A 13914-nucleotide genomic window follows, 5' to 3' on the forward strand; every position below is an offset into this window, starting at 1 on the left:
TCCCGTTAGTCGCCTCTTACGACAAGCATAGTCACCTTTTACGGAAAACATGGATTGCTGAAGACCTATTCTACCCCGGATCTTAACGGGTCTTGTCATAGTTATTTAATCCAATGTCCGTATACAGAAAATAACGTCGTTTTCGTATTTATAGTACGATGTCAAAGACCTTCGCTTTGTCGCGATTATATGTCTCGCAACTTCAGTCTTGTACCTTTCAAGATGTGTAGAGTAAAATATTGTGTTACAGCACCTTCGTTCTGCGACCTCCATAGTGCCACTAGGACCCGAGACCTGTCAAGAGTGAAACTCATCTTGTCCCAAGGAAGGGCGGACATTAACTGTAAAGAATGGATTGGAAGGACACCGGTGATGTTTGCTGCTGGTAAGGGAAATATAGAATTGGTTGAGTTACTCGTGAGAAAAGGAGCTAACGTGTCACTCGTCGATAGATTCGACAACAACATCCTTCACTCTGCCTGTCTGGGAGGACATGTGGAGGTTGTGAAGTATGTCCTCTCACAGGACATTGTGAATATAAATAGTAGAGTATGGTGCGGGAGAACACCGGTGATGCTGGCAGCAGAGAACGGACATAGAGTAGTGGTAGAGTTACTTGTGAATGTAGGAGCTGATGTGACACTCGTGGATAAAAAGGGTGACAACCTCCTTCATTTCGCCAGTTGGGGAGGAAATGTGGAGGTGGTGAAGTTTGTCCTCTCACTGGGCATGCTGTCCATCAACAGTAGAGGATGGCAGGAGATAACACCGGTGATGCTGGCGGTAGATAAGGGACATAACGACGTGGTAGAGTTACTTGTAAGTAAAGGGGCTGATGTGTCATTCTTGGATAAAGGACATGGCACCCTCCTCCACTTTGCCTGTAGGGGAGGAAATGTGGAGGTGGTAAAGTTTGTCCTCTCACTGGGCATGCTGTCCATCAACAGTAGAGGATGGAAGAAGATGACACCAGTGATGACGGCAGCAGATAAGGGACATAAAGAAGTGGTAGAGTTACTTGTAAGTAAAGGGGCTGATGTGTCACTCTTGGATAAAGGACATGACACCCTCCTCCACTTGGCCTGTAAGGGAGGAAATGTGGAGGTGGTGAAGTTTGTCCTCTCACTGGGCATGCTCTCCATCAACAGTAGAGGATGGCAGGAGATGACACCAGTGATGCTGGCAGCAGATAAGGGACATAAAGAAGTGGTAGAGTTACTTGTAAGTAAAGGGGCTGATGTGTCACTCTTGGATAAAGGACATGACACCCTCCTCCACTTGGCCTGTAAGGGAGGAAATGTGGAGGTGGTGAAGTTTGTCCTCTCACTGGGCATGCAGTCCATCAACAGTAGAGGATGGCAGGAGATGACACCAGTGATGCTGGCAGCAGATAAGGGACATAAAGAAGTGGTAGAGTTACTTGTAAGTAAAGGGGCTGATGTGTCACTCTTGGATAAAGGACATGACACCCTCCTCCACTTGGCCTGTAAGGGAGGAAATGTTGAGGTGGTGAAGTTTGTCCTCTCACTGGGCATGCAGTCCATCAACAGTAGAGGATGGCAGGAGATGACACCAGTGATGCTGGCAGCAGATAAGGGACATAAAGAAGTGGTAGAGTTACTTGTAAGTAAAGGGGCTGATGTGTCACTCTTGGATAAAGGACATGGCACCCTCCTCCACTTGGCCTGTAAGGGAGGAAATGTGGAGGTGGTGAAGTTTGTCCTCTCACTGGGCATGCTGTCCATCAACAGTAGAGGATGGCAGGAGATGACACCAGTGATGCTGGCAGCAGATAAGGGACATAAAGAAGTGGTAGAGTTACTTGTAAGTAAAGGGGCTGATGTGTCACTCTTGGATAAAGGACATGGCACCCTCCTCCACTTTGCCTGTCGGGGAGGAAATGTGGAGGTGGTAAAGTTTGTCCTCTCACTGGGCATGCTGTCCATCAACAGTAGAGGATGGAAGAAGATGACACCAGTGATGCTGGCAGCAAATAAGGGACATAAAGAAGTGGTAGAGTTACTTGTAAGTAAAGGGGCTGATGTGTCACTCTTGGATAAAGGACATGACACCCTCCTCCACTTGGCCTGTAAGGGAGGAAATGTGGAGGTGGTGAAGTTTGTCCTCTCACTGGGCATGCAGTCCATCAACAGTAGAGGATGGAAGAAGATGACACCAGTGATGCTGGCAGCAGATAAGGGACATAAAGAAGTGGTAGAGTTACTTGTAAGTAAAGGGGCTGATGTGTCACTCTTGGATAAAGGACATGACACCCTCCTCCACTTTGCCTGTCGGGGAGGAAATGTGGAGGTGGTGAAGTTTGTCCTCTCACTGGGCATGCTGTCCATCAACAGTAGAGGATGGAAGAAGATGACACCAGTGATGCTGGCAGCAAATAAGGGACATAAAGAAGTGGTAGAGTTACTTGTAAGTAAAGGGGCTGATGTGTCACTCTTGGATAAAGGACATGACACCCTCCTCCACTTGGCCTGTAAGGGAGGAAATGTGGAGGTGGTGAAGTTTGTCCTCTCACTGGGCATGCAGTCCATCAACAGTAGAGGATGGAAGAAGATGACACCAGTGATGCTGGCAGCAGATAAGGGACATAAAGAAGTGGTAGAGTTACTTGTAAGTAAAGGGGCTGATGTGTCACTCTTGGATAAAGGACATGACACCCTCCTCCACTTGGCCTGTAAGGGAGGAAATGTGGAGGTGGTGAAGTTTGTCCTCTCACTGGGCATGCTGTCCATCAACAGTAGAGGATGGAAGAAGATGACACCAGTGATGCTGGCAGCAAATAAGGGACATAAAGAAGTGGTAGAGTTACTTGTAAGTAAAGGGGCTGATGTGTCACTCTTGGATAAAGGACATGACACCCTCCTCCACTTGGCCTGTAAGGGAGGAAATGTGGGGGTGGTGAAGTTTGTCCTCTCACTGGGCATGCTGTCCATCAACAGTAGAGGATGGAAGAAGATGACACCAGTGATGCTGGCAGCAAATAAGGGACATAAAGAAGTGGTAGAGTTACTTGTAAGTAAAGGGGCTGATGTGTCACTCTTGGATAAAGGACATGACACCCTCCTCCACTTGGCCTGTAAGGGAGGAAATGTGGAGGTGGTGAAGTTTGTCCTCTCACTGGGCATGCAGTCCATCAACAGTAGAGGATGGCAGGAGATGACACCAGTGATGCTGGCAGCAGATAAGGGATATAAAGAAGTGGTAGAGTTACTTGTAAGTAAAGGGGCTGATGTGTCACTCTTGGATAAAGGACATGACACCCTCCTCCACTTGGCCTGTAAGGGAGGAAATGTGGAGGTGGTGAAGTTTGTCCTCTCACTGGGCATGCTGTCCATCAACAGTAGAGGATGGCAGGAGATGACACCAGTGATGCTGGCAGCAGATAAGGGACATAAAGAAGTGGTAGAGTTACTTGTAAGTAAAGGGGCTGATGTGTCACTCTTGGATAAAGGACATGACACCCTCCTCCACTTCGCCTGTCGGGGAGGAAATGTGGAGGTTGTGAAGTTTCTCCTCTCACTGGATATGGTGGACATCAACGCCAGAAACAGCAAAAGTCAAACAGCAGCCAATATAGCGACGTCTCGAGGGCGAAGAGACATTATTGACCTTCTTATGTCACATGGTGGTCAAATGTATTAGGTGACAAGTTTGTGCAGACACGCATATTCTTACAGACTTTGACATATTGAATACATCCATGTAGTTATACACATTGATGTGTAGAATAACTTCTTGTCGGTATCGACTCTGACATGTTGTATATATTCATGTTGTTACAGGCAAACACGTTTTGAATACATCCATGTTGTTACAGGCTTTGACGTGATATAATGCCATACCGTGGCATCCTTCGTCCGTCCGTCCGTACGTCAACAATTTATTCAAACAACTTCTTCTTCTGAACCACGAATTGGAAGTGGAACTAAGAGAGAGATATCAATTATATTTAGTGGGCAACATCCCTACGTGGTGGGGATTCAAAATTGTACAAATGGTGGGGCTGACCCCCCAAGGGGCTGGGGGGCGGGGCCAAATAGGGGTAATTTGGCTATTTCCCTTTAAACGACTTTTTCTCTTGAGACAGATATCAAATTTATTTGTTTGGAAGCATCTCCGGTGGTGAGGATTTAATATTGTACAAATGGAAGGGCTGACCCCCAAGGGGCTGAGGAGCGGGGCCAGATAGGGGTATTTTGGCTTTATTAGCTCACCGGCACAACGCAAAAACGGTAGAACAACAGGGCCGATGTTCTCGTCGCGGTAGCGCTGTCCATTGAGATTTCCCTCTAACACTATCAAAGGGGTCCTCTGTCTTGCTGTAATCCCACCCCATACCATACCGCTGCCACCACCCGAACCGATCTTCTTCCATGACACAATGATTGACGTAACGTTCACCTCGACGTTGGTACACTCGAATCCGTCCATCGCTGTGGCTGAGGTGAAAACGAGACTCGTCAGTGAATAGAACTTGTCCCCACTGCATGGCCGTCCAGCGTAGACGCTGTCTGCACCACTGTAGACGTGCTTGATGGTGGTTTTCTGTCCAAATGGGACGTCTGGCTGGTCTTCTGGCGACAATCCCTGCACATCTGAGGCGACGACGTACGGTTTGTGAAGATATTCGTCGAAGGCCAGGGATGCTTCTTGCAGTCACTGTTGCTGGCTGGAATAGATTCCGTAGGTGTGTTGTTCGAATCCAGTTGTCTTGTCGATGATGGGTTACGCGTGGCCTGCCACTCCGAGGATGGTCTCTGACTGCATTCGTCTGTTGCCAACGTTGCCATAAACACCAAATGGTGTTTCTGTGGACGTTGATTTGTCTTGCAATATCACGTTGACGCGATCCTGCTTCAAGCATACCAATGGCTCGCAGACGCTCATTTTCGGACAGGCGTGGCAGTTCGTAATGTTGAATAATTGCGTAATTTTGTTGTTTCCCTGAGTGGTTGTTGTCAGCACGATTCTAAACGGACAGACAAATTCAACAGATATATATATACAGATGCTATACAGATGCTAAACAATGCATATGGAATCCCGTTTACGCACGTTTTTATACCCATTCTTGGGTTGTGAAATGCATGGGGCTTGCATAAAAGTCAGCTTTTGCATGGGATGTATGCTTTTCTGTGGCAGTTGCGTTTTTTGACTTGATTCCATACATGCACTACAATATTGAAAACCAAACTTTACTTGTTTGAAAAATACACAAATATATTGGTGTCACAGGAACTTTGTTGTTGTTGAGTATAAATATATGTGATTGTGTCTCATTCAAGATTATGTTCACTTCTTGCTTATTACGATACTCCGTGCTTCAAATTTATGCAATTTTGGTTGAAAAAGTTGTCTATATGTATATATTTTGTATATCTGTTATATTCTATATTGTAACATGATTATCTTTTAATGTAAAAGTGTAGTGTAGATGACATGTAAAAGTGTAGATGAAATTTGTATTCAGGCACCCAGTGACATGCCTTACACATCTGATGACGATTACCACCAACTTTTACAATTATTTATTTAGTGTACATGATATGTAACTATGTTTAATTTTCAGGTCCCTCAATGATCATATGGAAGAAAATAAAAGCAACAAAAACATTTCCATATTCCGTAAAAATCTGTCAAAAACGGTCGATTGTACCGACTAAAGCATGAGCATGTGTATATGAATTACTATCAAATAGTGATGATGGTAGGTGTTCGAGAAAAGTTGGCAGAAGCAATTCCTGGTGTTGAGATCCATTTTCATTTTGTGCAAATTATGTTTGTTTTCATGCAGAGCCACATCTAACGTAAATTCAATCGAAGTTTGGAATCGTTTGTGAAACCATATGAGTTAAAATATGATGAGGTTTTGTTTGACAGACAACTGAATCACGAATGTCATGTCTATTCCATTTTACTAATAAGTCCTCTCGAGTCAAGAAAATAGACAGAATGTGATCAAAACATTCGCAGTAAAACGTTCTCATTGAAGAGCACCGAAGTTACTTTCAGGCAAACATTAAACTTGTGACGGTCTATGAATTAGCACAAACTTATTTTCGGGCGCACAGAGAACTTAACAAAGTACACATGAACATACATCAATACAACCAGGCATACTGGCCTCCTCACCACGTCACACAGACGTAGATACGCACAACACAATGTTCATTCTGAACAACAGGAGCAATATCTCCAAAACAACGGGATTCAGTCCTGAACACATGAGCAGCTCAGATCAAAGCAAATACCAGCTCTGAACGTAACTACCGCATACACAGGAAATGGGCGTTTCTGAAAGAGAAAACAATGAACAAATTAACACAAAACATCTTAAAATACAACAAACCAACGCCGGCGCCAGCTCCAGCTCCAGCTCAAAGTCCCCAATACACATTACTCACAATGGCAACAATTGCCTGCTCCTCGGCTACCTGTTCCAGACACACAGGGGTCGGGACATACTGTAGCCTTACAGAGCGCCCAACAACACACTCCTATACTGCCATACCATCATCTACATCGAATAATGTATGTACGGGTGTGAACTAAATACATTTACAAACCACACACTAAAAATGACCTAACATACATCACTCACTTTTCTTCTGTACAAGTTAGTACTCACCAATAACTGGATAAACCACCAATCCAACGACAGATTTTTAATCTGTACTCCAGCCTTCATGCTGCCAACCTCTTGGCCTGATAATGGTTGAAAAGGCCGGGCCGTCCGAGACGCTCGTTGATAAACGGGAAGGATGCACGTGCGCGCTCGTGCAATTAGCACATCACAACCATCTTGTTTGTCTGCTAGGGCCTGCCTACTTCTAGGTTCTAAAATACAGTGCTGAAATATTCATATCAGTTTGTGATCGTGACACCATAACACAATATTTCAATGCAAAAGGTTTATTTTAGTGAGCGTCTCTAAACAATACATAAATAAGATGGGAATCATTCACGATTCACCGGGACAACACAAGATAGAATAACGTTCCTCTGATTCCTGAACATGGTGAGTGTAATATTGTCACGCTTTAGGAATGATTTGTAGAACTTGAACTAGCCCTAGGCTGTTGCTGCCTCCGACGAATAAATAATGGAGAACGACATTCTGTGTTCCGTCTTGTATTTATTGCCATACATACACAGGTGGTACATCAAGTAAAAAAGGGGGTCCCGACGGCTAGGTCGCCAAGGGAGATTACTCTAATATGTTATACACCATCACAGCCGCTAGTGGCATAATGCAGTATGATAACAGTACATCCCTTTTCTTATAAAAAAAAGTTGGACACAGAGACAGTGAGTGAACAGAGCACAGAAAACGACTACAAAGAGTAGACACATGATATTGATCATATTCAATCACTTCATTGATGCTTAACACTGCAAACTTGAATTACAACTAATAACACAAAGGTTGTCAATTCTTGTCTGACCATCAGAATGACACTGACACAAAATTGACTGTTGTATAGTCTTACAATCATCTTGAGCTAAAACTGGTAAAAACTTCACTGAGTCAATAACCTTGGGTTTGATAACCCGACCCGAACGAGTGATATATTGATTAATGTCATTGTCAATAACTTTCTGGGGACTGTGTGTTCGTGATGGGATCGGTGATGTTACAGGGTCATCAGAGGGTTTGACCTCAGCTGTATCACGAGTACAGGTAACGGCTCTGTCAGTCTGTGGAACACGTGGTAACTCACTACTTGTGACATCTATGTTCATTTCAGGTAAGTCATGCTTTTCACGTGTCTTTAGTAGGTGACGTCGGTTGCGACGACATCCCGCTCCATCGCCGGTGTGAACGGTGTAAGACCTGGAATTGTGCTGCTTTGTGACAACTGCAGGTGTCCACAAGTTATTGTGTTGTCGTACACGAATTGCTTCTCCTGTTTTAAGGGGCAACAGGGGCTTGGCAGCAGTTTCGTAGTAGTGCTTTTGTTTCCTCCGACCTGCTTGTAGTACCTTCTGGTACTGAGAATGATCAACAGATCCAGGCAATAGTTGATGTTGGGTACAAGGTAAGGTGGACCGTAATCTTCGACCCATGAGTAGCTGAGAGGGTGATAGATTTGCCTCCATTGGGGTAGTACGGTATTCTAGAATATCAATGTGTGGATCTCTGCCATCTGTTTTTGCCTTTGAAAAAAATGCGCTTGATGGTTTGGACAGTTTTCTCGGCAAGACCATTTGACTGGGGGAAATGGGGGCTTGATGTCTCATGTACAAAGTCCCATTTTTCTGCAAACTGAGCAAAGTCTTGTGAGGAGTACTGGGGGCCATTGTCAGATATCACCTTATCCGGTATCCCATGTCTCGCAAATACATCTTTGAGAGCATTGATGACAGTGGTGCTTTTGATGCTGGGTAATTTGCAAACTTCAAAGTACCTACTATAATAGTCGACAACGACCACAAAATCATGGGTGTCCCATAAGAAGAGGTATGTGGCCACAGTCTGCCAAGGACGACTGGGAATGTCATGTGATATTAGGGGTTCCCTGGGGTTAGAGTTTCTTCTCTCTAGGCACACAGAACAGTTGAGTACAAGACTTGTGATATCATTTGACATCTTAGGCCAAAACAAAATGTCACGAGCACGTCGGAGACTCTTTTCAACTCCCATGTGTCCAGTGTGAATTTTGTCAAGCAAACTTGTCCTCAGTGATTTGGGTATGACAATTTTCTGACCCTTGAATATGAGACCGTCCATGAAAGCAAGTTGGTCCGTGAAGTTCCAGAATTCAAGTATCGTCCCTGGACATAGCTTCCTATGTTCAGGCCAACCATCTATGATAGTTTGTTGGAGCAAGGAGAACTGAGGGTCAGCTTCTGTGGCTCGTCTAATATCCTCCATCTTCTTGTCACTGACAGGAACATTTGATACTATCACATGGGCATGTGCGTCCATACCTTCTGAAAGGTGCGGGTAGGTATCAGCTACAACTATTTCCTTCCCAGGGCTGTGTTCAACTGTAATGTCATACTTTTGTAGCTGCAACATCATACGCTGTAGGGGGCACGGGTGGCCCAGTCATCAAAGCCCTTTTTCCTCTTCATTTTCAACATAGTCTCTATCAGAAGTGTTTGGCTTGTGTTGGGTCCGACTTGGCCCGGGCGGTCAAAATCTACTTTAAACACGGGGCACGGGTGGCCCAGTCGTCTAAGGCGCAGCGACTCGCTGTGCAGAGTTGCGTCCCTTGGGCACGCCAGAAAGCTATGATTGTGGGTTCGAATCCCGGTTCGCCCCGATTATGTTTCTAGGTTTGTCAGCACCATACCCGTGCTCGTGGGTTTCACCGAAGTGGTAAACGTCTGAGACCTGCATCACTTCGGGCTTTCCCGCCCACATTAAGCTGACACGCCGTGATATAACTGGAATAGTGTTAAAAGCGGCGTTAAACCAAACTCACTCACTCACTCACTCACTCATACGCTGTAACCGAGCATGGGCGACAGCAAGAGGCTTGTTCATGATAGAGATGAGAGGTTTATGATCGGACTCGACTTTCACATGCCGACCATAAACATACTGGTGGAAACGCTTACAGCCGAATAGGATAGCAAATTTCCTTTTTCGATCTGTGCATAATTGACCTCTGCGGTGGTCAATGACTTAGATTCATAAGTGACAGGCTTCCCATCCTGTAAGACAGCAGCACCAAGACCATACTTGGATGCATCAACTTGGAGTGTTAGATCCTTGTCTGGGTCATAGTAGGCAAGAACTTACCCAGGTGTCTGTGTGATGATATCCTAAATTCTCTGAAACGCTGTGGACTGAGGATGATCCGGAAGGAGGTGTCGCAGAGGGCTGGTGATCGCGGACAGATTAGGAGCAAACTTGGATAAATAATTCACCATTCCAAGAATTGTTTCCAATTCAGAGCGGTCACGTGGTGGATTCATTGAGCATATAGCAGAGACCTTAGCTGGGTCCGGTCTGAGGCCTTCAGCACTCAAGATGTGTCCAAAGTATTGGATCTCTGTGACACCAACTTCAAGCTTCTCCTCGTTAAGCTTAATACCTTTGTCACGGGACCGGGAAAGCATGTTCCGCAGGTTGTGATTATGCTCCTCGGGAGTACATCCATACAACAGAACGTCATCAACTATGGATGCAACGCCATCTAGTCCTTCATAGCACTCGTCAATCCTTCCCTGAAATTCATCTTGTGCTGAACGTATCCCAAAGGGTAGTCTAAAAAATTTGTAACGTCCATACAGGGTGTTGAACATTGTAAGAAATGAAGATTCCTCAGCCAGTCTGATGGCCCAATATCCAGATCGAGCATCGAGTTTAGTGAAATAACGAGCCTGACAGAGGCTTGGAAGGATGTCTTCAAGTGTTTTCATTGGGTAGTGTGGACGCTGTATAGCACGTTTCAGGTCCAATTGATCCAGGCATATGCGCAGTTTCTTTGAGTGTGGCTTTTCAACGATTACTAAAGAGTTGACCCATTCAGTTGGTTCATCAACCTTTGTGATAATGTTTGACTTTTCCATTCGATCCAGTTTCTTCTTTGAGTCTCTCAGGAAGTGCGACTGGATCTTTTCTTGGTGGGTGAACTACAGGGATAGCACTCGGATCGATGGGTATCGCACATTCACCTGAAAAGAGCCCAATGCCCTCAAACACATCGGCATATTCTGGAAGAATGGTGCTCTTCTCAAGTGGTTTTCCAGATTTCTCACTCGACCCACAAGTATCAACTGCACAGGTAAGTTGGATAAGCTCCAATTCAAGGCATGTTTTGAGACTGAGTACAGGGTTTGATTCCGTCTCTACAACGTAATACTCAGCTGTGAATTCACGATCATCAATCTGACAAGGCAAGCTACATGTACCGTGAGTTTGAAGATGTGTACCGCCATATGCCTACAGGTTCTACTACACCAAATCAGTACCAGTTTTGACAGTGCGGTTTTCGTAGGGAGCCTTCAGTGCTGATCGAGAGATATCTGCAGGCTGTGATTTGAGGATATTCTGTAAGATTTGTATGTCTTTCAAATGTACATCCATCCAGTTAGTAAAGCTGACCATGTTTTTCTATATTTAGTACTGTCTTTTTCAACATGATGACTTATGCTGAATGTGACCACAGCTATTTTCAAGTAGGTGACATTTGGTGCGAAACTGGGGGTGGTGTGTTTAGCTTCCGGTACTCGGAAAAGGAGCTGGCTAAGCTAGTCATTTTTTATTTCTTTACTGCTGCTCTAAGGCCAAACTGTGCACACACGTACAGGTAATAGCTGTTGAATGCTTAGTTAATTTTTTTTTAAAATATAACGTTACTATAGAAGTCTATGGGAAAACATTTGGTTGTGTGTAACCATCAACTGTTTTGGCGGTTTACTGAGTACAGTTGTAGTGCCAATTTAGGGGAATAATCCAGCTGGTATGATATTTACCTGAAACCCTGTTTCTGTATTTGAATTCCACTGGTATGCCCTTAATTCCTACCTTCACAGTAACAAAAGCCTGGTTAGTATCCTCAGCTTTGGAGTGGACACTGTCGACATCACTAGACATATCCACGCTATCAATTAAGTCGATGAGAATGTCTGAGTCCCCTGAATCAATGTGTGCATCTGTCACAACCTCATTGACTTTTGCTGAGCGACACACAATCTTGAAATGATTTCACTTTCCACAATTGTCCCATTTGAATTGCTTTCTCGAGTGTCAATTTATCCCCTTCATTTATCAATTCAGCACGAAGTTTAGTAGATGATGTGCCGAACACTATGCGGTCGGTCCCTCACCATTTCATCAGATGTATTAAATGCACAATCTGTACCTAGCAGCTTTAATCTAGTCACAAACTGATCAAAGTGAGATGACCCCTGAACTTCGTTATTGAATTTGTACCTTGCGAAAACAGGATTCAACTGTGGCTGGACGTATGCTGCGTAGCAGGTGTAGTAAGTTTGAAGTAACTTTTTGTCATCAACAGAAATGCCCACCCAAAGTAGGAGGTACGAGCACTTCGATTCTTCCGACTTTACAGCCAACGGTCCGTGGAATATCAATTACACGTGCTGTTTAAAACGCCGCCACGCATCAGGCAGGTTTGATGCTTCCTAGTCCATAGATTCGGTGGGGATTCCGGAAAGATCCATGACTCTGACACCATGTAATATTCTCACGCTTTAGGAATGATTTGTAGAACTTGAACTAGCCCTAGGCTGTTGCTGCCTCCGACGAATAAATAATGGAGAACGACATTCTGTGTGCCGTCTTGTATTTATTGCCATACATACACAGGTGGTACATCCGGTAAAAAGGGGGGTCCCGACGGCTAGGTCGTCAAGGGAGATTACTCTAATATGTTATACACCATCACAGCCGCTAGTGGCATAATGCAGTATGATAACAGTACAGTGAGCACATCTGTTTTTATTTTATAAAAAAAATAAACAAAAATGTTACTAAGTGAGTTACTTTATTGTTTGTGACACATATACATAGCATAAATGTAATCAGTTATCATTTCAAATATTTGCATTTTAATACCCTTGTAATGTTACAGTATTATTGTTCTGCAACAGTTACCTCCTACCTCCAAACTTTATTCTTTTCTTATTTATCAGATTAAAAATTAAGACTTCCTTATAATAGGTAATTTAAAATCAACACGTTCTTCTTTTTATCTTCATAAAAACAAGACTCATAATAAATATATATTTTAGCGACCTGTTCATATATGATTTTTTTGTAATAGGTATTAAAATTAAAATTAGACATTGCTAATGTTAAAAAATGAGGTTTATGGTGAAATGTTATAAGATGATCTCTTGTTGGTCATTTCTTCATCACCCTTAAATTTGGGTTTCTCTTTACTTTGTAGCACAACAGACAATGATTTCAATGATTTCTCTCTATACGATGGTACTACTAACGGTTAGCCTTATTGCATTATTAAAGAAGTGGGGTTTTTTTCAGTAAACATGGTAAATAATAAATCTTTGGTTTAAAGAATATACTTGAGACAAACATAATTCTACATGTCTTTAATACTCTGTATGGTCAGTTAATTCTGAAAATAACACTGCAAACACGAAAACGTCCTTTTTTCCGTATATGGTCATTGGACGGAAAACGACTAAAAATTCATTAAAATTGATTAATTGCTGAGCGTCTAGAAAGTGTCCAAAAAAGGGTCGAGTTTTTCAAGCGTAAAATGGACGGAAAAACGAAGCTTTTTGCTCCTCCTTGTACAACTGTTAACGGCCAATCAGATGGCGCTGGTCCCCCGACGCACGTGATTCCTAAGGTTTCCTTTCGAAAGCTTTAGGTTTCGTATTTCTGGCATGCCTTGCTCTAGTATCTGTCGCGCGCAGTGCAGCGAGATTTGCTGATAAGCCAGTTTTAGGATATGTAACATGTTAATGGAATTCAGACACGCGCCAAGAAGTCAAACCAAACAATGTTACCAAGTTTATTGTGGTGACATATCCCTCGGCTATGAACAGTTACCCCTATCGGATAATGGGTTGTGTTTCATTTGGTTATAATAATAACTAATTTTTTAATGTGAAGTTTACAAGATATACGGCTAGGACGAGAGGTCGGTCACATGACGTTCTTCACGTGACTGTATTCTTGAAATGGCGTAAACACTGACTACTTCCACATTCCTGGGGAAAACCCTTAAAATTCCGTGGTACGAATTCATACAGAAACGTGGTTGCATGCCCGTTTAAAGATACCCTCGCTACAACCCATCCCAGAGAAAAAACAAACGAAAAAAACATCCAAACTATCGTAGTGACAATCTACAGAAATCTATGAATTTACCTTAGTATCTATTTGACACATCTTTACAATCACCTTCAACGATCGGCCAATTGATCAGTGATGACAAAGGCTTGAAA

General features: G+C 43.6%; 2 protein-coding genes across 2 annotated transcripts; one reads left to right on the forward strand and one right to left on the reverse strand.

Annotated features, from left to right (window-relative positions):
• The first annotated feature begins 222 nt into the window (after positions 1-222).
• Positions 223-3660, forward strand: LOC124119329 (ankyrin repeat domain-containing protein 17-like). The gene has a single exon (XM_046481816.2). The coding sequence runs from the start codon at positions 223-225 to the stop codon at positions 3658-3660; it is 3438 nt and encodes a 1145-aa protein (XP_046337772.2).
• Positions 3661-8143: 4483 nt separating this feature from the next.
• On the reverse strand, positions 8144-9040 carry LOC125372734 (uncharacterized protein K02A2.6-like). Its single transcript, XM_048383224.1, has one exon. It carries the CDS (start codon positions 9038-9040, stop codon positions 8144-8146), a length of 897 nt encoding a protein of 298 aa, XP_048239181.1.
• Positions 9041-13914: the final 4874 nt, after the last annotated feature.

The sequence above is a fragment of the Haliotis rufescens genome, unplaced genomic scaffold, assembly GCF_023055435.1.
Source record: "Haliotis rufescens isolate VD_foot unplaced genomic scaffold, xgHalRufe1.0.p SCAF_46, whole genome shotgun sequence".
In the NCBI taxonomy this organism is placed as follows: domain Eukaryota; kingdom Metazoa; phylum Mollusca; class Gastropoda; order Lepetellida; family Haliotidae; genus Haliotis; species Haliotis rufescens.